Raw genomic sequence first — 23,641 nt, forward strand, 5'->3', positions numbered from 1 at the left:
ATTTATAATTGACTATATGTAACAATGTATCTATATATATTATATTTTGTATTAATCATATCATATATAATTAATATATGTTTCCTTAAACTAATTTGAATGATTCAAATTATTCTTTCAAAACTTTATAAGCTCAAATGATTCAAGATTAATTAATTTAATTAATTAATCAACATTCATTAACTATGAAGCAAACTACTATATACTCATAGTTGCATTCTTATGCACTATAGGACATGTTGCGTTCATGGATATAACCATCATGTAAGTTGACCTTTTATGAGTTGTTCTTAATTACAGTTGAATCAAATGTCTGTGTAGCCCCTCTATCCTCTAATGAACAATTTGTTTATGGTTCAACCCTAAATCATGTCCCTCTTAGGCTAATGAGAAGGTGGAGCCCATTATTCAAGTCTTGGAGTCAACACTTAAGAGAATTACTCATCTACTTACGCTATATGAAAATGAGTGAATTTCTTTTTGTGAAATTATGTTCCCAGCTCCCTATTTGATCAAGTCCCTAAAATGGTAGGCTTATTGAGTTGGCGACTCGGGCCACCCTCACCTATGTAAATCAAAGGACAAGTCCTCATAGGTAGGAGTTCATAACTCACTCAGGATTAGGATTGAGTTAGATACGATCATCCTATGAAATATTAATATCTTCAACAAACGGAGTTACAGAGAGAGATTAATGATTTCACCGTCCAGTCTTATACAAATTCTTTGTATAAGATACCCCCACTCACATGTGTCTACATGAACGACTTGGATCACATCGTTTGTAATACTTACAAAATGGGTCATATCCATAGTATCATTAGGATAAGACACCCAACCTTATCTATATACTATAGACCCTTTAGATTATGTGTCTACATAAACGACTTGGATCACATCGTTTGTAATACTTACAAAATGGGTCATATCCATAGTATCCCTAGGATAAAACACCTAACCTTATCTATATACTATAGACCGTTTAGGTTATTACTTGTGTAGGAATCGAATTCTTTGTCCAGAAGCGTGTAATTGTTGTTTGTCTTAATCGTATTGAGTGGATTTTTACATATAACAATAAAATAGAGGAATTTAACATGCTATTACGTAATTGAAAGAGAAAGTATTGTTACCTTTAAAGATCAGTCTTCAAATTCTTTTCCCTCTCCAAAGGAATTGGTGTTTCACAGCATAGACAAACAAGAAATATTGAGCAAAACACCACCAAGAAATCTTCTTTGCTATTTTCTTTGGACAAGGAGATTGATGGGAACCTCTGCGGAAGGGAAGGAAAAAATAGACAATGCTTTCTCTGAGAATGAAGGTTGGGGAGAATTGTGAGAGTGTGCGAGAGAGACGAAAAAAACATGTGAAGTCGAGCCCTTCAAAGTGCAGACCATTCTACAAATTAAAGGTAAAGGGGGAGACGGTAACTGCCATCTCCCCATGTTTCCCTCTTCCCCATTCTCGGAGAGTTAAAATTGAATTTAATTAATAAAAATTAAATAAAATAAAATAAATATCAATATATAATTTAATTAATTTCAATCCTATTCTAAATATGCATTTCTCACATAATCTATAGTTTTAATATAAATCTTATTTATATCAATTATAATCCATAGTTGTACTATAAATCTAATTTATATTAATTTTTTATTTGAATTTTATTCAAATGTTTATATTCTCATGTTTTGTAGTTTAATTTTGAATCTAGTTCAAAATTAATAATGTATATTAATTGTATCATATGTAATTAATCATTATATTATAAATTGCTATTGATATACTAGGTTGCTCATTATCCATACGAGTTTTAGGTATGAATACTTTAGTTGTCTTTTATTTAACAATCTAAAAAATATTACAATATAATTAGGTTCTCAAATTGAATAAAAAGTAAAACCGATAGAAATCCATCGTTAGCTATTATTGGTAGACTCTCATTATATAATATGGTACAGTAATTAATTACTGATAGAATTATATAATAAATAAAAGTCCGTTACATTATTGACTATATTATTGAGTATTACTTTATGTAAAATTAAAGTCTATCAATGATAATTAATAATAGACTTCTAACTAAAAAAAGATTATTACTCATATATTTCTAATATCTTTCTAAATAGAACTAACACTTCTATGACAATATTAAAATAAAGTGAGATTACCATTAATTATTGAATGCAATTGAGGTTGAATTTTGTGGGAAAAAAATGAATAAATTGGTAGTGGTGATGGTGAGGAGATTGGAGAAGAAACCAACTTCTTGGTGATGATGAAAAAGAAAGAAAACTATTTTCACATGAGTATGATTCTTTATTGGCCGATATTTTATAGAACAATGATTGGGTACAATTTAGATTGTACATCACATAAAAAAGAAAAAAAATATTTTTTTACAAAATGAAAATACTACGAAACAATATTTCATTAGACCATATTTGGAATGCACGCATCAAAGGAAACACCCAAATTTTTTTCTATTTTATATGCATAATGATTAGGTGGAGCATATATACAAAAAAATCAAAAAATATTTGTTTTAAAAAAATGGCCACGTGTCATTTTTTCATTGGATGTAGCTTGGGCTGCATCTAAAATTCTTTTCCATTTTATATGGGCGGAATATCATTTTTGATACGTATACAATTTATTCATTATTTTTTTTAACATTTTGCTATATTTACAATTATTATAAGAGTGTTCATTATTTAATTTATTAACTTGCTTTATGTTTTTTACTTATTATTTTATAATATTATATAATTTATAATAAATTATATAATACATATTTTAACTTTTTTAAAAAATAAATTGAATTTATAACATAAATTACTATATTGTTATCTTTATTTAATACAATTCTGTATTTTAAAATTTAAAATTCAAGATAAAAAAAATATTATATTCAAAATTTATATTGCTTTAGACTTTGAATTATGAAAAAAAACATAAAATAAAATCCAAATGGTGATACTAATCACGTACTTATATTCTCCTTTATTTTATAATTGACACGTCGTTAGATATTATTTTTATTGAGTGGTCCCACTAACTTCTTAAATACTTATTTCATGAAATAATAAATGAAGATAAATATAAATTATTCTAAAGTAATTAAAGCCCACGTGTAAATCGTGATGTGTATTGTATTATTATTTTTTCTTTTTTTTCTTCATAAATATAGAAAAATGAATTAAAATATTTATGAATATAGAAAATTTTTATTATCAGATGGAATTATAATATTTTACTATTATTTATAAACATTTTTAATAATTTTATTATTTAAAAATAATCTCTCTCATAAAAAAAAAAAATCGCAATCTACCAAACTTTATATATCGAAACAAGATAGAGTGTGATTGATTTTTATTTGTCAAACCCACCAAAAATCTGTCAATATTTTCAATTCATTCCCAACAATATGTTTGGTGAACTTTAATTAAAGTGGACCATAATAAAACTTTCAAAATATATAAATTCATCTCAAATACATACAAATTACATTGAAATGAAGGTTATTTTTATTTCATTTTTAATCATCTAAACTTAAAATTTAAATATCTAACCTCTTTATCGAAGCTAAAATATCTCAATTATTTAAATTGACAAATTAAAGTTAATGTTATAATTTAAAATACAAAATTAATCAAATCACGTTAAATTAATTTTAAATTATGTATATTTGTAAAATGTTTCGCTAACGGTTTTTAAAATAAATTTAATTTCCATTAATCACCCTTTTATAAATTTCGAAAACATAGTCAGATGATGTTTTTATTACGTCAAAATTAATATGATCGTTTAGCCAATTTCTATAGAATTAATCAACTTCAAAATATTAAGTCAATGTGAGTATAGGTCAACTGACATCGTGATCACAAGATCCATGTTTTGGATCATTCTATTCTTACTGTACTAAAAAAACTTCAAAAATATTAAATTTAACATCTATCGTAAGCATAAATTTGAGAATGTCAAGTTTTATCAATTTTTATCTCAAATTTTAAATTTCCTTAATTTATCTCAAACTGTTGTAATTTTAAGGATATGGTTTCCAATATCATTGAAAGATTTATTTTTATTTATTTTTTATTTTTTTTATCTTGTTTGTTATTCCATGTACTCACTCACTACAAATCTTAATCCGTTATTTCGTTAATTAGTTGTAACTAGAAAACACATGCGATATATGAAGTCAATATAAATTTTTAAAAACAAAATTAGATTTTTTCTCTGTTCTGTGTTGAAATTGTGTGAATTTTAAAAAACTACATAATATTATTAGTTAATTTGATAATAAAGACACTGTTTGATTTTTTATTTTCATTTTTGAAAATTAAATCTATAGACACTATTCCCACTTTTAAATCTCTTATTTTATTATCTACTTTTGATTAATGGTTTAAAAAATCAAACTAATTTTTTAAAAGAAAAAAATAATCATAATAAGAAATAACGAGAAAATAGACTTAACTTTAAAAACTAAAAATAAAAAAAATTAAATAATTATGACAAAAAAAATTATAATACTTATTTGAATTCAGAGTTTTAATTCGATAAAATTGAAAATTCATAGTTTAAATTGCCAGTAAATTTAACATAAAGTTTTTATTTATTTATTTATTTCTATGTGGGGATGGGTTCATGCCAACAAAAAAAAATAGGAACTTTCTATTGAGAAAAAGTGTAATGATAAAGATTAGGAGTCAATAGGTTGAAGAGAAACGATAAAAAATGCATCTCAATTTTCGATTCCGATTCACTTTGGCCGACATTTGAGTTTTTCATTTTTCTCCTTTCAAGCGCAACGGCAACAACTTAAACAGTAATACCCAAATTATGATTCACGTGATCCATTTCCAAGCTTAATTGCGCCTCTCAAAGTTTATTGGAACCATAATTTCAGTACCACAGACGACGCAGAATGCCAGATTATCCCCCCTTCGTGCCTTCAATTCTGTTTCTGTTTTCTGTTTCATCCCTCTAGCGATTCTGAATGCTGAGTTCTTACGTTCAACTGGGTTTCTTTGACTTCTCCTGCTTCTCGGAGTTAGTTGTCTGGGTCTCTCTCTAATTCTTTCGTTGAGATTTTTTGAGACTAAGGCGCAGCTTGTGGGAGTTCTTGATTGGCAGTGTAGTGGGTTAGTTTTCTTTTCCTTTCTTTTTGGTTGCCATTGTTGAAGGCACCCTTTGGATTTATTTGAACTTTGGTTTATGCTTTGGACGAGGATTGCTTGCCTTAAGTGCGAAGAACCCATGTTGTTTCTCTTCTGTTTTCAGCTCAAACTGTGCTTAATCTAATGATTTGTGACTTTTGGAATGTTGCTTGAGACTTTTTGGATTGTGGGGTTCTTCTATTTGGGGCGTTCTTAACTGTGAGCTGATATTGAAAATTGACACAATTAGGTGTTAATGTAGTTTTGTCATTTCTCTGCTTCACCATGCTTTTGAAAATCTGGCAGAAGGAGCTAGCACTAGCAGTATAGAAGTGAAGAAGGATGTGTCTGTGGCCAATGGTGTACGTGGATCTTTAGTTAGCAAGCATTTGCGTGAAAATTTTTACTGGGTAGCTGTTGACACATAGCCAATTCAGCTATTATCAATTTTTGTGGCCTTCTGAGTCTCATGAGTTCAAGAATGTTGGTTCCTTTACTTGAAGAGGTCAGTGTACAGCAATCTCAAGTTCTACTATTCTTTACGGTTACATATATTTTGAACATGGAAACTAGGATAACTGGGTATTGAAACTACTGACTTTGGAATTTGTTTGAGTTTATTTTTTATTGTTGCTTGCTTTTAGTTCATAATACTTTAACAAGCTTTCTCTTGTAAGTATAACTATAAGAAATAGTTTATGTGAATCACTTGATCACTCTTTGATGAAATTAGTTTGTTAATTATACATGTAATTCTTAGTGTACAGTCGAAATCCTAGGTCACTAAGAGTTTTTCATTTTTGTTTTTATTTATTATTATTTTTTAATGCATCTCTGTCTATAAATTATCTCATTTGTTTTCACTTTGCTTTGTAAAAATATAATATTCAGATGCTGAATAATTTTCATGGTAGTGTAAATATATTAACATTATGTTTATTCATGAAAATAATGATTATTCTGGGATTACTTGAAAATGATTTGTGTGGCATCCAATATTTCAAATATTTTGTATTAACCTTTTCTCTGGTTGATCTTTTCTAGAGTACCCATTGACGTCTTAAGAAAAATGAAGTCATTGACATTTTTGTAGCTACTGATATATATATCCTAGGGCACCTGACAACAATAGCTGAGTTTTTTAAGTAAATGTTTTAACTCTCAATGTTGTGCTGAGAATTGGAACTTAACAATTTAATTTGGCTGCACCTCCAAGAATTTGTGCTGTTTTTTGTCATATGGCAACGACATCTCTTATTGGTTATCTCCTTTCATGTATCTCAATGAAAGCTTGATTTATTATTAAAAAAATGGTTATCTTGATATCTTATTTGAATGTCTGAGATTTTTACTTGCAAATTAGTTAGAAAAATTTTGCATCATTGTTATTTCTATAGCTCTTGCAGTTTAGACTACTAATTGCAATAGGTTGAGATGGAACATAAAATGGTCATCTTTTGCAGAGCACCGCAGCATATGGAGGACACAGGCAGCATAGTAATTTACTATCACATCAGTGATAAAGAGAAGCACGATAGGTCATTTACTTGACTCTCCACAAAGACAAAAAATCTGGATTTTTTCCACATGCGAGGAACTTACTACTCCAGTGCTCTTCAATCATATTCTAATGACTGTGTAATGATCAATCACAATGTGAATAACACGTATTTGGAAATTGGAGGTTAGATTACTTGGAAGACCATTTCCTTCATAATTTGAGGATTCTAGATATCCCCGCTCATGGAAAAGGTTGTTCTGGGAATTTTAGGTTAGGAACAGCGTGTTAGTGCACCTATTGGCAGTGGAAAAAATCTACTATCGGAGGAGGAAAACGTCACTTTTTTCAGATCCATGACAGAGTGGATTGGTACACAGAGGCCCGACCTAAAATTTGATGAATTGTCAGGGGAAAAACAGGTACTTATTGGAATATCACATTCTCCTTTAAAAAAAATTGAGCACATACATCTACATCTTGATATGATTGCTTCATCATGCATGACGATAAATGTGCCCGAATGCTCCCTTGTAACTTATTCTAGATGCTTCTTGCTTCTTTTTGTAATCCTTCTAATTATCTAGGTGGAAGATTCCTTTATCCTCGGTCCTAACTTCTTGATTGAGTGTTTCTGAGAGAATGTATCGATAGTCTTGCTCTTTTATTATTCTTTCTTTTTTGCTCCATGTTCCTTATTCTAGATATGCTTTGACTCAATGTTTGTTATGTGTTGGGTGGCAGAAACAATTACTTGCAGATCTAGTGAAGATACAACGTGATGGGACTGTAGAAGTTGATATAGAGAAAAATGCCCCTGCTGCTTCAGAACTGTTAAAGCTTCATCCTACCTCGGAAGGGTCATCTCCCAGAGTTGATGACATCATTTCTGAGTCCAACAAATTGATTCCAAGGTTGAAGATTGCAATACTTGTGGTTGGAACAAGAGGAGATGTGCAGCCTTTCTTGGCCATTGCAAAGAGGCTCCAGGCATGTTGAAATAGTTAATTAGTTTTCACTGCTGGCACTTTATTTTTATTCTCTCTCTGTTTCACCATATGTTTTTTTTTTTGAACTCTTGATCTGACCATCTTGGAGGTGCGAGTGAATGAATGTGCAGATAAATTGTTTTACTGGATTTTATCTTCACAATTTGTTATAGAAGATTTTGTCATTATGAAATTTATATGACAGTGAGTCGTCCTGATTGAAAAAAATATGTTGCGCTGAATTTGACTTCTCTAGCATTGCAGCTAGAGTCTGTACCTCATCCATGTTCAATTTCAGGGATTAAATAGAATACTTTTTTTTAATCCATTTCCCATCACTAAAAGATCAAATTATAAATATAAACTCGATGTGGTTGATGTTTTATAGTGATTTCTTCTTCTTCTTCCTCTTCTTGTCTTTTCTTTTTCTTTCTTTCTTTATTCTTTTTTTTTTTTGGGTGAACCCTGTATAATTCTCTGAGCCTGCTTGCAGGAATTTGGTCACTATGTTAGGCTTGCCACTCATACTAATTTCAGAAACTTTGTGAAGTCTGCTGGTGTTAACTTTTATCCTCTGGCTGGTGATTCTCGTGATTTGGCTGAATGTAAGATGCCCTAAATCTTGAAGACTTTGAGGACACTAACATTATGGCAGAATTTAAATGTTTTACACGTGTCTTTACCTGTTATTTAGTTGGAGACTCATAAGACTAGAGATAATTGCATAATTATTATAGAATTTATCAGATAAGCGACCAAAAATTTCGATAAATGTAAAACAACATTTTGGATAGATTTTTTCAACGAGAGCCAGTAACTTTACCGGCAAATTTATGTCTCCATCTTCTGAAAGTCTGTTGGTTATTGATGCTTTTGAGGTGACCAATTATGTCAGAAGGCAATCATTTAGACATTATTCGTTTATTATTTCACTACCTCTTATTGACCAGAAGCATCTTTTATTCCCCTATAAAGAAATTCTCTGATCTTGCAATGTGTCTGAGACTGATATTGTTGCTACTGCCCGCCAGAAGCTCTTTAATAGATTTGATCTTGCTTGACTATGTATAGATCTTTCTACATTTGAGTTTGATATCTTGATTTACTTATTCATGTCCTTTATAAGAAACTGACTTTAATTTCATCGACATGATGAAATTTAATAGACAAGAACCCTCTACAAAATTGGTGCAAATAGTAGCAAGATCACAATTACCAATCTCTTCATGGAGAGTCTCCAAGAGGAGAAAATAACACTATTGCTCTAAAATTCCTCATTGATGAACCTTGAAATAGATATCCTATTTTTCTTTAGTCACACTTTGCAAACAGCAACTCTAATTGCATTGACCCACAAAATTTAGCAATCCACATTAGAGGAAAACCACGTGCAAATGTAAGTGAACAGAAACTTTCTTCTAATAGAAAATGAAAGGTCATTAAAGGAATAGTTGATCAATTGATTTATCTTGTCCGCTAGGACGTCTTGGTTGAATCTTGTCTTGAGTATTCAATCTTCCCAATCCAGACATTTTTTTTCTTCAAATTCTTAGGATAAGGATGTTCCAAATGCCTCTCTCAATCTCATAGGAAGCTGATTTATCTCTTCAAATGATATATTCATTTCTATTAACTTTGATATTCTCATGGGGGTTCTTGTTAAAGGAAAAAATTGCTGATATTATTATATTTATTTCTCTAATTTTCCCTGCTGATATTATTATATTTATTTCTCTAATTTTGCCTGATATGGTTTGGTATACTCATTTGAGCTTTTTCTCTTCTTATCCAAAAAAAAATTAGAGCTTGCTCCCTTACTATCTATCCTTTTATTCTTTCTTTCTCAGTTGCTTGTCTTGCATTAATGATTTTGTAAAATTCAATTTTAGATATGACCAGAAACAAAGGTTTCATTCCATCTGGACCGGGAGAAATATCTGTTCAAAGGAAACATCTAAAGGTCATTATAGAGTCCACACTTCCTGCTTGCACTGAACCAGATCTAGAAACTGGGATGCCTTTTAGGGCTCAGGCAATTATTGCAAATGCGCCTGCTTATGGTGAGTGATTGTAGGCAAAGTTAAGCATCTCACTTCAATATCATTCTTCAGGTGTGTTTTCCAACAGATGCTTGTCGACCATTTGAAAATTTGTTTAATGTCCAAAAATAGGTCCAGGTCATTGATATCATTTTGTTAGTTGCTTTTCAACTACACCTTTATTATTATTATTATTTTTAAAAAAATCATGCGTGCATATTTATATGAGACACACGATGAAAGTTTAGAAACATGAACTGTAAATTATGACCAAAGCATCTCTTTCAATAATATTGAGATTTTAGTTGTTTTAAATTATTAAGCTGTAGCTGTATCTTCAATTATTAATTAAGAAAATAAGATGGACAAAGAAAGGAAAATAAATCAATTAGATAAGCAGACAATTTCCCACAATAAAGTCTATCATTAAACATTTGATTCATATAATTTTTACTAAATTAGTAATTGATGGGTGGAATAGTACTTCTATTGAAGGGTTAGTTTTCAAATTTCACATTGTGCTTGTTTGATTTGGGTTGCAGGACATACACATGTTGCTGAAGCTCTTCGTGTACCTTTACATATATTCTTTACAATGCCTTGGACGTAAGTTGATTATAATTGTCATGTTGTGCTGATGTTGCTAGTTTCCAGTATACATTTTTGGCAAAAAAATATAAGTTCTAATTTTGTGTAAAGGAAAGATCAGTGACCTTCTGTTTAGGATTTCGCATCAGGTGTTTGGTTTGGATTATGTTTACTTTTCTTTTTTCTTCTTAAAATAAGAAACCAACACATTTACAAAAGCTCCCAAATACAAAAGTGGAAGATAGTAATTCTTCCAAGCAGCCATATAGATTACAATATGGCACTCCACTTGACCAGATTGAAAATTAGGACATAGTTATAAAGAAGTTTGAGTTGAGTGTCTAAAAAGATCTCAAATCTCAGGGGAGCTTATTCTATTTGAAAATTTCTCTAACTTACAATTGGACATTGTTTTTGTCCACCACTGGTGGTCATTTCATTCATCATTGAAATTCTTGTTTCTTCTTCACAAAAGATTTCTCTGTTCCTGCCATCTATGTTTCCAAAGGATAGTGTAAAAGCATTTGACAAAAGGACTTTGAAGTTTTGGTTCTATTCAGTGATTTGGATTACATTCTTAAGGAAAAACAATTGCTGTTTTACACACCTCAATCCTTATTTCTCAAAATTTTCTCTTTCACATGCCTCATTATGAAAAAAAAAAAAAAGAAGTTTGTTTTGACTGCTAATGGTGAGTCATATTTTACCATGCAACTACCTAGTGTTGATTAGGTAGGTTAATCTGTGAGGAAGTCGTTCTTAGTTCTAGTTGCATAGGTTGGGCATCAATTCAAGCCAGGAATGGGCCAAATGTTTAAAGAAAGGAAAAAGACCTGTAATTCTTGAAGCTTATTTATGGTTATCATCTCCTAATTTTCTCAATTAAATTAATATTGATAAAAATTTTAAGATCACACCTTATGTTTTCTTGATAGGCAGGCCAACAAATGAGTTTCCTCATCCATTGGCACGTGTACCCCAAAATACAGGTTACTGGGTATGTACTTTTGTTTGGAGTCCGAAGTCTCTCTCTTTCTCGTACTTGCAAGATTTTCTTTTTATGTGTCAGATGTTTAGCTGATTTCACTAATGTTACATCACCATTATTGCATTATCCAGCTTTCTTATATCATAGTGGAACTACTGATATGGTGGGGAATAAGGGGATCCATTAACGAGTTCAGGAGGAAGAAGTTGAATCTTGCTCCCATTGCATATTTTAGTACATATCGGGGATCAATTTCTCATTTGCCTACGGCCTACATGTGGAGTCCCTCTGTTGTGCCAAAGCCAAAGGGTACGATGCAAGCTTTGATTTAATTAAATATTTTGAAGAATTATTTTTATTGATCTTTTTCTTTATTGGTGTTTATTATGTCTTTGCTTTTATATGATTTACTGTCTTAGTTAACACTGATATGGTCGTATCAATTGAATATGCGATAATGGTTTGTTAGTTAGTAATTGGATGGATGGTCAGGGCTAAAGCTATTAGGACAGAGTTCAATTGAAATTTTAACAAAGTAGCAATACGTTCTTCTCTTATTGCTGGCTGATGTTTATCCGAACAATTTGGTTAACTCTCTGGAGGTGAGCTACGGAGGAAAACCTTGGATTCTGTCATGGCATGGATGCTCCTACTGGAGTACCGGGTGTTCATTTCTCTCAATCATTGTGCAAATTTGCCGTGGGTTTTACTATTGTGAACTGGGTATTTATAAAAATTAGATGGTCAAAGAGATGACACCCAGTTGAATTATCATCCTCTGCTTGCTATCTCCAAATCATTGGATGGGGGCCGATTTAGAAATCCTCGTTACTGGGCACTCATCCATCTTGGGCTGAGATCTAGATTAATAGAAGTTGGAAACTATACTCAACTATTATGATACTAATCTTGTTTACATTTTTAGTCTGAAGAAAACAGAATGTACTTCGTATCCGAGAATCAACAAATTCGACTCCGCATTGTTCACAAAATTTCGAATCTTCTTTTTTATCTCCGATTACTCGATAATTTCCACAAGCAAAAATCGTAAAATTCTCGGAAAACGCCAACGAAGAAGTGCCTTGACGCGCCGCAGCCACTACTTCTCCTCCTTTTATGCAATTATGAACTCCACGAAACTTTATCAATTCCAACGCAGTGCCCAGTGTGCAGTATTGAGGAACAGTAAGATTATTAAAGAAAGAGATGATTAGAGCTTGACTTGGAAGGTTTATCTGGTCGGGTGTTTAAACTAAGATAGAAGTAGAGAACTAAGATAGAAAAAACCTCTCAGGTATCTTTCTGTCTTCTTCATTCACTATTTTTTACCTCCTTGCACATAAAAGAGTAGTTTAATGACCACTATTCATATGACTTTCATTTTTTTTTTTTTGAAAGTGAACTTCATCTTCTTTTGCTCACCTTTTATTTTAATAGTTTAGGATATCTTGCGTCATTGCCGACTCTGATTTCTACCTATATTCTAAGTTTGCCGTGCTTGGAGTTTGTGAATACTTATAATTATGTTTTATACATATGGTCAATTGGTGTAACTTATTTGCAGATTGGGGGCCTTTAGTTGATGTTGTTGGCTATTGTTTCCTGGACCGTGGATTCAAGTATCAGCCTGAAGAGTTGGTCGTGCAGTGGATTCAAAAAGGAACAACACCCATATATGTAGGATTCGGGAGTATGGTATGATAACCTCACCACAATATATGTAGTTATAACATTTTTGGTCAAATCTCAAAGGTTATGGATTCCATTTTTCAGGGAATCCATTTTTATCTTGCAACCATTGGATAGGATCCTTGGTTGTAAGTGTACAATTTTAAAATTCTCTGATAGGAATTTTGGTGGAGTGTTAAAAATTATTAGTAAAAGATAATTGTTACCCAAACCTACGAGGCAGTAGGTTTATTCACAGTGATTTAACACTTCTTGATTGTTATTCAATGTGCCCGCGGACTTTTCTTCTAAATATTTCTCAAGTATGTGAACCTTTGGTGTCAAAACTATTGGACTTTTGTTTTTGTTTGGTCAGCCTCTTGCGGAGCCTCAGAGGACAATTCATATCATATTGGAGGCATTAAAGGATGCAGGGCAAAGAGGAATAATTGACCGGGGTTTGGGAGGCCTAGGCAATTGTACGTGTATTCTTCCTTTTTGCATTTTAAAATTATCCCAATCAATGGCTGTATCCTACATCTCTTCACTGCTTTTAGTTTATATGGACGCTCTATAGCCATCCTTTTTTAGTCACCACAAGCTATGAATTTGATACTTGTCAATGGTGTGGTTGGTTAGGCTGTCACTCTAGTGAGAATATTTATCTGTTGCATCTCTTTCTTTCAAACACAAACAGTTATTCTTTCGACAAGCTTATTGAGGTTTTTTGTTGTGCTTTCATGGAGTAGAGACCCAATGATCTTTGTATCTTAAATCATCAATTGACCCTAAAGCTTAAGTTAACGGGTGATGACAAATTTAATATTATAACACTCCTCATTTATGGGCTTGAAATATGAAGATCCAACAAGTAGAAATGAATATTAAATGGGGAGGAAATAACAATGTAGGGGCTTGAACACAAGACCTCCCTGGACCACCTACTTTGTTGACTCAAAAACTTAAACTGATGTGTGAAGATAAATTTAATATTATAACAGTTGTGATAGACATTTATAGCAATTTTTGGTTCTTGAAGGGGGAATTGGAAAGAAGGGATAGCATGCAGTAGGTTTTGAGTGCAACACACGTTCTGTTACTTGAAGAAATTGCAAATGACTATTCTTGGCGAATAAGCTTTAGGCATGGTATTCTGGTCTCTACTAGGCATGGCATGTAAGCAGTTCACCTTCAGGTAGGGGGATGGATAAAAATGCATATCAAATGTAGACCGAAAAATGGTATTCTGCAAGTATGTTACATGTTCGGTGTCCTTTTCTTTCACACATAAAAGCAAAAAACTGTAAATTCTGCAACTACTACTTCAAATTTTCATTTAATATAAATGAGAAACTTGGATTAGCGGATCCTTTGTAACCATCATGGGTTGGTCTAGTGATAAATAAGGGAACATCCCCTTGATAAAGAGCTAAGAGGTGATGAGTTCAATCCATGGTGGTCACCTACTTAGGATTTAATATCCTACGAGTTATCTTGATATCCAAATATCGTAAGATCAGACGTGTTGTCCCATGAGATCAGTTGAGGTGCGCGTGTAAGTTGGTCCGGACACTCACAAATATTTAAAAAAAAAAAAAATTAGAGGATCTTTTGTTGATTGGAAAGACTGGTATCTTGGTGAATCATGCCTCAAAGTACCAAGCAAGGTCATCATATAGACTTGAATTGTAACGTATATGTTAGAAATAAAACAATTAAATAAATAAAGGAAGAATAATTACGACGCTCATCGACATACTTGTGGAACCATGGCAAATGATTTGAAAAGTGATGGTATAATATTTAGACAACCTCTTGATGAGGAATCTGAAATATTCAAGTTCGCTGATGTTGATATGCTCAACTATAAAGATGTTGATTTTGTTTGTCTTGTTTATATAATGCCTAAATTTATTTCTTGCACTTATTAATAGTGAGAAGATCTCTATGCTGTGAAGCCCTTGCAAATGTAATAATTATCGTTGATGAGTGATGATGATACAACAAAAATTAATAAGAATCTTTCAGATTTTGGCTGCTGATATTATTCTGATCCTATTAACTTTGATGAGTTTGGGGATTGTAGTTATGCAATTTAGAGAGAGAAGTTCCTGAATAGCACTGTCTTGTACAGGTACAGAACTTCCTGAAGATGTACTCCTTATACAAGACTGCCCCCATGATTGGTTATTTCGTCAATGTTCAGCTGTGGTGAGTAGTACCTTACTTTCTAAAACGTTATCCATGAAGAAGACTCCGAAGGCTTAAGCTTTTCAGCATTCTGTCACGCTCTGTTCACTTCCACAGACAATCCTCAATATACATTATTTTTGGAGGAATAGGCTCATCACTAAAGACTATCAACTGAACTAATGATAGGAAATTACTTTAAAAAATGTCTACTTATGGAATACTGTATTAATGCGTTTTAAGTCATCTATTTATATTATATCTGGGCTTCAGGTTCATCATGGTGGTGCTGGAACTACAAGCACAGGACTTAGAGCTGGGGTAAGAAGTTTTTTGATGATTCAGTTCTGACTTCTGATGTTTCCACTTTCCATACTGTGAGAAAGTATGGTTTAACTAGATTTAGTATTAACAATGCAGCTGATAGATGTCTCATGGGGATATTGTTTTATGATATATATATTTTCTCTGTTCTGATTTTGAAATTTGAAATTCAGTGCCCTACGACCATAGTACCATTCTTTGGAGATCAATTTTTCTGGGGTGAGACAACTCATCAGAAAGGCCTTGGACCTGCACCGATTCCTATATCTCAGCTAAATCCCGTGAATCTGTCCAATGCTATTAATTTTATGCTCCAGCCTGAGGTGGGATCATCAATAACGATTGCTGTTAAAAGTAGCATGTTGCGAGACTTGTTTTCTTTTTGCAGTATTTCATTTGTTTGTCAATCTTAAAGCTTCTACAACTTTTGATAAATGCAGTTTTTCAAGTTTCAACTCAGTTGAAATAGAATGTTCAATTTTGTAAAACATACTCAATCTTAACGAGATTCTAATGACCCAGGTTAAACTTCGAGCAACTGAAATAGCAAAACTTATCGATAGCGAGGATGGTGTTGTGGCAGCTGTTAATGCATTTCATCATCATTTACCTTCAGAGCTGCCTCTTCCACCTGCATCCGAAGAGGAGGAAGACTTTGCAAGCCCTCTGCAATGGCTTCTTTTAAAAGTGGAAAAATGGTGCTGCCTTCCTTGTGGTCTTAGGTTTTGATCTGCAATGCCATTTGAGGTATAGGTACAACAATATATTCTTTTCATTCTTAGTTTTTGTATTTCATTCATTCAAATATCTAATTCATAAAACTTGGTAGATGAAAATAAATTATTATGTTCTTTTAGTAGTGTCTCAATGGTAGTTCAGAATAAGCAGAATGTAGAGACTTGAGTATTTAGTGCAATAGTATTCTTTGACAAACACTTGAAATTCTCAAGATACAGATAAAACATGAACTCATAGTAGCTAGTGGCTCATAATTATTCTATTGCAAAGATCACTTTACTTTCTCAAGGAGCAAGACCTTCAGGCGCAATGGATGGTGGGAGTGGAAGTGATGGTGGTGTTGGAGGATTGCTTCCTTTAGTATCACAATAGACCGCTAGAATGTTAGCTTCTTCTACTGTATATCCCAATGAGCCGAGTAATGTTGACCAACACTTATGTTGGATGATTTCGATCGATTGACAACAGTTGGGACTTAAGTTAAATTTTCCGCTGAGAGAGAATGTGATAATTTCACTGCTACATGCTTCGAGTTGAAACAAAGATCCCCAACAATTTGATGCATTGTTTTCTAAATTCAATCGTGTTGCTAGGCTTGGCCTAGACTCGACCATGAATGAGAAGGCAAAAACTAGAAGACATGTGAGAATTAAGAGCTTTGAAAGGTAAGCCATTTTTTTTTCTTTTTGAAGAAACTAGGTAATAGATGAGAAGAAGGCTAAATTTCTGTGTTTGCCATGGGCTGTATGGAGTAGGGTTTATATAGGGGCATGAAGATTTTGTTTATTTTATGTAACATATAAATGGAAAAATGAAGGGATTTCATTTATTTATGAAATGAAGTTAATGAGTTTATGTAACTCACCATTATAAGTGATCCCCTTAATTAATTATCTTTAACTACTAATTAACTCTACTAATCACAATCATTCTCTTTGCAGTTTCTTTTTTCCCTTCTTCCTTTGAGCTTCCCAACCTTTCAAATTTCAATTTCTCAACCGGGAGATTTTTCTAAACTTTACATTAGGACATTTTTTTTGCTGGTTTATTTGTACATTTTGCATTGAATTGTACCTTTGAATGGAAATTACATATGAAATTAGCATCGAATTTAATTATCATAGCCCATTAGAGAATTCAACACAGCAGAGTAAGAGATTGAACAATTGATCTTGGAGATGGTTATAGTACTGTATCCATTAAACTATGTTCGAGTTAGCAACAAATTAGAATTTAGGAATGAATCACACGGTAGGGATGAACATGATAGACCGAAAAAATCGAGCCAATCGATTGAATCGAAGTCGGTCGGTTGGTGCTGGTTTGGAAAAATTCCAAATCGACAAAGGTCTCAAAAATCCAAAGAGTAAAATCAACCGATTTTTACTCTTCGACGGTCGATGTCGATTTGAACATTTACTAAATCGAGTATAATCGATTCGGTGGCAGTTCGATCGAAAAACTGACTTCCTCTAGCGCATGGATAATTTTGCTTTAGCTCTCTATGTTGGGTCTCGTATGTGCACACCTTGGCTTGGATTGTAATCATTGGGAAGAAACTATTGGAACTCTTTTTCCTCCTGTCAGTTTTTTTTTAAAAAAAGAAAAATAAAGAAAAAGAAAAACACTAAAAGTACACTGTAATTATATAAATAATTATCAATTAATTGCATAAGAAGGAATTTGGGATTTAATTTAATCATGATTAATGCTTCACGCTTACCAATATGGTGATTAATATATTATATCCTTAAGATAAATGGGTTGTTTAATTTAAGGCTAATGGAGCTCATATGCATCACCTTTAAGAAATTTAAACCAAAAACTATGTTAAAGCAACTTTGGACAAACCAAGAAATCCCATTTAATTTCTTAAAATTGCATTATCAGAAAAATATTTAATGTAATTAAACACAGCATATCAATAATGAAGATTATTCTCTATAAATCCTGGGTTATAGGCCACTATCTTTTTAAAATCAATCTTATTATGGGGGATTTGATCTTACAGAATCTAACTTTAATTTATGTGAACTTGGTTGGCTAAATTATTTTATAGTGATTATTATTTCTTTGTTATTAATTAGTGGTTTTTTTTTTCATCAGTGAAAGAGAGTTTAGTTCAATAATAATTGATATGATTTTCTTTACTAAAAAGTTAGAGATTCGATCTCCTATCCCGCAATTAAATAGATCCATATTAGAATGGAGAAACAATAATAATAAAAAAAAGCATAGAAACTGCATTTCTTTCTTATTACTTTCTTAGTTGCTTTCTTTTAAAGATAATTTTTAAATTATAAATTAAGTCCTTAAATGTTTAATAGATCTTTTAAAGTTTTGATTTTGTGACTATCAAAAGTCTCTGACATAACTTAAAAATTAATTGGTCTGTTAAATATAAAATTCGAATATTATGTCTAATGAAACTCTTTCAATTTTGCGTCTAATAGATTTCTAAGTTTTAAAAAATTTGAAAGATTAGGTCATGTTTGGTAATCATTTAGTTTTTAGTTTTTGGTTTTTAAAAATTAGTCCTATTTTTTTTTTTTTTTTTCATTTCTTACTTTGATTTCTTTATTTGAGTACAATGGTTGAATTCTTAGCCAAATTTCAAAAACAAAAATAACATTTTAAAAACTACTTTTTTTAGTTTTCAAAATTTGACTTGTTTTTTTAAACCATTGGTAAAATGTATAAATAGTGTCTGTCGACATAATTATCAAAAGAAAAAATAAAAAATAAAATGGTTACCAAACGGGGTCTTAGAAATTAATTTTGTAATTTTTAAAAGTTTGGACCAAACAGCCATAGCTCAAAATTAAGGGGGTTAAATTCGTAATTTAATCAAAACAATATTATAAGTTAAGCTAAATATCATCATTACATTAATTGATCACAAACAACCACTTCCATTCCTACTACTATGCAATAAATATATATATTTATTGTCAAGTGAATGTGATGGTAATGATATGACTGGAAACTTTTTGTTTAAATTCAAAATTAGCCCAAACTTTTATTATATTATATGATAAAGATGGCAAAATGATGCAACAAACTGAATATTTGGTATATAAATTCATGTCTTTGAGAGAAAGAGAGAGCTTCATTAGCTAATTAACTATTTTTGTGGCTTCGTCCATGGTGGAAGACCTGCAATTGAGAGGGAAAAGTGAAGAATCCACCATGAAAATTAAAGGGCGAAGAAGAAGAAGAAGAAGCTTTTTGAGGTTTGTTAATGGCACAAAAATATTGAAAGTTGCTCAGTGATTTGAATTTAAGGTTTAATTATGGTGGATTTATATATGTATATGTATATGGTGCTCACTTCTCATAAGTCTGTCACACTACTTATTTTCATATGCTTTCAACATCATCTTTGTATTATTATTGATAAATATATAAGTTATTATATAGTTTATTTGTACCTCGAGTTTTATAATATTATAGGGTGAAAAGTCAAACTTCTATCCTCGAAGTGGATGATACGAGTTTTGTATCAGTAGAACTATGTTTTTTTTTTTTAACCATCGATCTTAAGGATTGGAATACATGTCAATTATTGGCCAAATTATGCTATTTTAACCACTCAAAAATTGATCAAAAAGATATCAGAACACTTAGAATAGCGACTCAAAACATAGGTTAGTAATTTATATTACAACCAAATTATTAAGAATATGATTGCAGGTTTTTACTTTGTTGTTTATGCCTACTTTTTTTTTTTTTTAATATCTGTGAGTATCCAGATCAATTTCTACCACCTGACCAACTCATGATAGTTATGTCTATTTGATTCTTAAACGTTTAAAGGTGTCTAATAGATTTCTGAACTTTCAATTAAGTGTTCAATAACTCTATGAATACTTATATATATATATATATATATAATTTACAGATCTAATAGACACAAATTGAATACTTAGGGTTCCATTAGACCTAAATTCATATTTCTAGCTAATAGATTGATCTATTGGACATTTTTAAAGTTTAGAGACCTATTAGACATAACACTGATATTTTTGTTTTTGGGATTAAGCTTGTAATTTAATGTGTAGATAATATAACCAAAGTTCAATTGACAATATATATTTTCGATCAAAAAAGTTAGAAGTTCGAATCTCCCACTTTGGATGATGAACTAAAAAATACATTAATATATAGTTAATGTTAATGTAATAATAATCATGCATGGTAGAGAACATTTAATTTGACAAATGAAAATCTCTTAAGCTCACAAGGGATAATTTAGGGTTATAGAGATTTGAAAGAGATGGCTCACCTTTGATTGCTACATATAGTAACAATATCATTACCATATAGTGTTCTTAATAATTAGATCAATTTTATAATGATTAATCTTCTTTGAGTGTAACAAAGTTTTCAAAGGTTAGTTGATATAAACAATTCTTAAAATATTATTCTTTTTAACTCTCAATAATGGCCTAATCGTTTGTTGGTAGTTTTTTTTAGCACTAATTATTTGATCATTAGCTTTGACATTAACTAGTTAGTTTTGGTTACTCAAAAATAAATAAAAATTAGTTTTGGTTCTATTTTTTTTTATTATTATTAATTTGATATTTGTGCAAATATTTAAATAGACTACGATAAACTACTGCGATAGATCGTGAATATTTTCAGTAGATTTGTCATTTAAAATAATTTTCCTAAATATAACTAGACCATAAAAAATTAAAGGCTTTACTTGATAACAATCTTACTTTCGATCTTATGTTTTTGAATGTTAAGACTTCTTATCTTCTTTGTTTTGCTATCTATTCTAAACAGATATTTATGAAATTTAAAGACAGTTGCAAATATAGCAATCAGGTTCAAAGCATTGGTAGATATAACATAATGTAGAAAAAAATTACGAATATGATAAAATTTAGATAGTCAATCAGTGATAGACTCTTATTAGTGATATGGTCTATCACTAATAGACTCTATCAAATAGAAGATTGTTGATTGACTTTACTATATTTGCAATTTTTTTAAAATGAGATTATACACTTGGTTATTATCCCTAAAAATGTTACTCATTGCAATTTACCCTAAAATTTAAGCTAAATTTCTGAAACTACATAAATTTGTTTTTAACCATTTCCGATGTTGTTCTTGTTTTTGTTTTTTTTAAACATTCGCTCATAAAATATATTTATAAGAACATGAAAAACATACCAAAAAGGAAAAAGAAAATAAAATAAAAAACAAACATAGTTTTAAAAAATAAAATTACTTTCACTCGCGCCCTCAAAAGTGAGTTTGTTATTATAATAATTACAATCATTTTTGTTATCAGGAGAGAAGCACTCGAGCTGCACACATCTTTATACAACTCATTCAACTATTCAAATATAAACCCTCATGTGACAAACTTTTTTCTTAAACAAAAATATATTTTCTAAAAAGGTTTTTCTTTTTTAATTGAAGGAGATAATGCATAGAGATGAGTGTAGGATGTACCTAAGTATTATTCTCATTTGCAAACAAATTTTTTAATACTATTTTTCTAGCACTTCTAAATTTTTTTACAGATTAAAGTGTTACATTATTTTATTTTATTATTATTATCATAATTTTGATAAATATTGATAAATTGCGATTTTTAGTTCTAAAGGTAAAAAGATTATAGCTAAATACTCCTCAAGAATAAAGGGTAGAAAGAAGATGATCATGGGGTGAACCGAACTTTTTTTAATTTAAAAAAAGTTCCAGTAGGTCATGGTGTAAAATTTTAGTCGAAATCTCGAAATTTGAAATATCGAACCACTCAAAATTTCAACAATATGTCAAAAATTTGAATTGTTATTTATTTTTTATATTTTTTTTTATAAGAAGTAGTTATATCAACTCAGTTTAAACTATAGTTCCGATTATGTGCCAATAGCATAGTTTCACATATCAATGTTATTTTCAACTATGGATAAAATTATCGCGACATTATGTCAAAATGTCCATAAAATCAAGTAACTGATAGAGATATTGGAGGGTAACATCGTTTTTCTAATTAACTTTACTTGAGATAACTTGAGAAGGAGGAATAGACATTGGTCACAATAAATGGTTTGAGTTTACTCGACACGATAAAAAAAGAAATGAAATGTTGAAATGAGGTTTTAATGGAATAGTTAATAGAGAGACTAAATTGTAACAATTTTTATAGTATAGGGAAGAAATCATTACTATGACAAAAAGGACTAAATGTACAAAATAATCTAAAAACTATGCACATCAAGGAGCAAAAAGAAAGCTTTGAAGAAAACTTTAGGTCCATTATAGTCAAGTGGGACCTTATGTGTCAGATTTTGATTGCTTATGTAAATATTGGATTGTTTAGGGTTTAAGAGTCTAAAAGGCTTCCTACTGTTCCCAACAGGCCATACATTATCTTTTATATACTAGGGTCTCGCTTGCAAATATATATATATATATATATATATATATATATATTTCATTCTTACTCAAAGGCCTCCATTTGTGGTTAATGTTTGAATTATTCTCAAACCAAAAGAATATTACCAATAAGATTTAGAATACAATGGACGAAAACTTCGAAGATGACAATTTTTTAACGTAGTGAACATGGTTCAATCAGCTCATGATCAATTTTCTGATGTGCCCAATATGTTTGACCTTATGTTTGATGATGTTAAGAAGCTTTTATACCCTGGATGTAAAAAATTCATGAAGTTTTCAGCTCTCGTAAGATTGTACAACTTAAAGGTTAGGTTTAGATGATCTCGAAGATCCCAAATGTAAAAGCTTTGCATTTCATCCAAAAAGATAGAAACCGCTTGCTCTCAAAATCACTCTCAATTTTGATAGAAGAAAACTCTTTTTCCATTCACTTTAAAAAATTCCCACAAGCTCATCTTTGCCTAAGAGAATAGTAGAGAAGTCTTTTTGGTGGTGTCTTGGATGTGTCAAGAGTTCTTGATACGAAGAAGTACCGAGTTTTATAGTTCAGCCACTATGAAGTGGTCGACAAAGGTAATTTGTTTTTCTCCCTTAAAATTCTTGTATGTGCATGTTTAATTCTTCATTGTATCACTATTCTGTATGAAATTCCTGTAACAAAGTTGAAGTAAAAGCGATCAATCACTTCCACTATGGGATTCAATCCATTCAATTATGTTATGTTATATAAGTTTAATGCTATGATTTGTTAGAACAAATATCACAATAGGTTACTGCGCCGTGGAGAAATCACTACCTTGAAAGAAATTACGACGCAACCTTGGTATTAATCGTTATGTCGGTTGCTCCCCAAGATTAACGTAGCCTCCAAATTCAGACGTGAACGTTTCTTAGAATAGAAAACAGTAGAAGAAAATAGCATAAGGAAATTCAGTTGTGTGCCTCCTCTCTCAGGTCTGAACTGTGTTAAATAGCAGAGGAGAAGAGGAAATGAACGGTTAGAAGACACGAACGGTCATAAAAGA

General features: G+C 31.1%; 1 protein-coding gene across 3 annotated transcripts; it reads left to right on the forward strand.

Moving 5' to 3' along the window:
- The first annotated feature begins 4,720 nt into the window (after window positions 1-4,720).
- On the forward strand, window positions 4,721-17,050 carry LOC120075782 (sterol 3-beta-glucosyltransferase UGT80B1). 3 transcript variants are annotated; one of them, XM_039029450.1, is made up of 16 exons: window positions 4,721-5,153; window positions 5,475-5,673; window positions 6,632-6,852; window positions 6,940-7,088; window positions 7,411-7,656; window positions 8,149-8,260; window positions 9,545-9,715; window positions 10,237-10,300; window positions 11,222-11,279; window positions 11,402-11,579; window positions 12,835-12,965; window positions 13,315-13,417; window positions 15,073-15,149; window positions 15,402-15,449; window positions 15,626-15,775; window positions 15,975-17,050. In XM_039029450.1, exons 4-16 carry the CDS (start codon window positions 7,023-7,025, stop codon window positions 16,179-16,181), a joined length of 1,611 nt encoding a protein of 536 aa, XP_038885378.1. In that variant the 5' UTR covers window positions 4,721-5,153; window positions 5,475-5,673; window positions 6,632-6,852; window positions 6,940-7,022; the 3' UTR covers window positions 16,182-17,050. The 3 variants fall into 3 exon arrangements, with proteins under 3 accessions (XP_038885378.1, XP_038885380.1, XP_038885379.1); XM_039029452.1 differs by having other exon boundaries at window positions 5,478-5,673; XM_039029451.1 differs by having other exon boundaries at window positions 6,632-7,088.
- Window positions 17,051-23,641: the final 6,591 nt, after the last annotated feature.

This window comes from Benincasa hispida, chromosome 4 (genome assembly GCF_009727055.1).
Source record: "Benincasa hispida cultivar B227 chromosome 4, ASM972705v1, whole genome shotgun sequence".
Classification (NCBI taxonomy): Eukaryota; Viridiplantae; Streptophyta; class Magnoliopsida; order Cucurbitales; family Cucurbitaceae; genus Benincasa; species Benincasa hispida.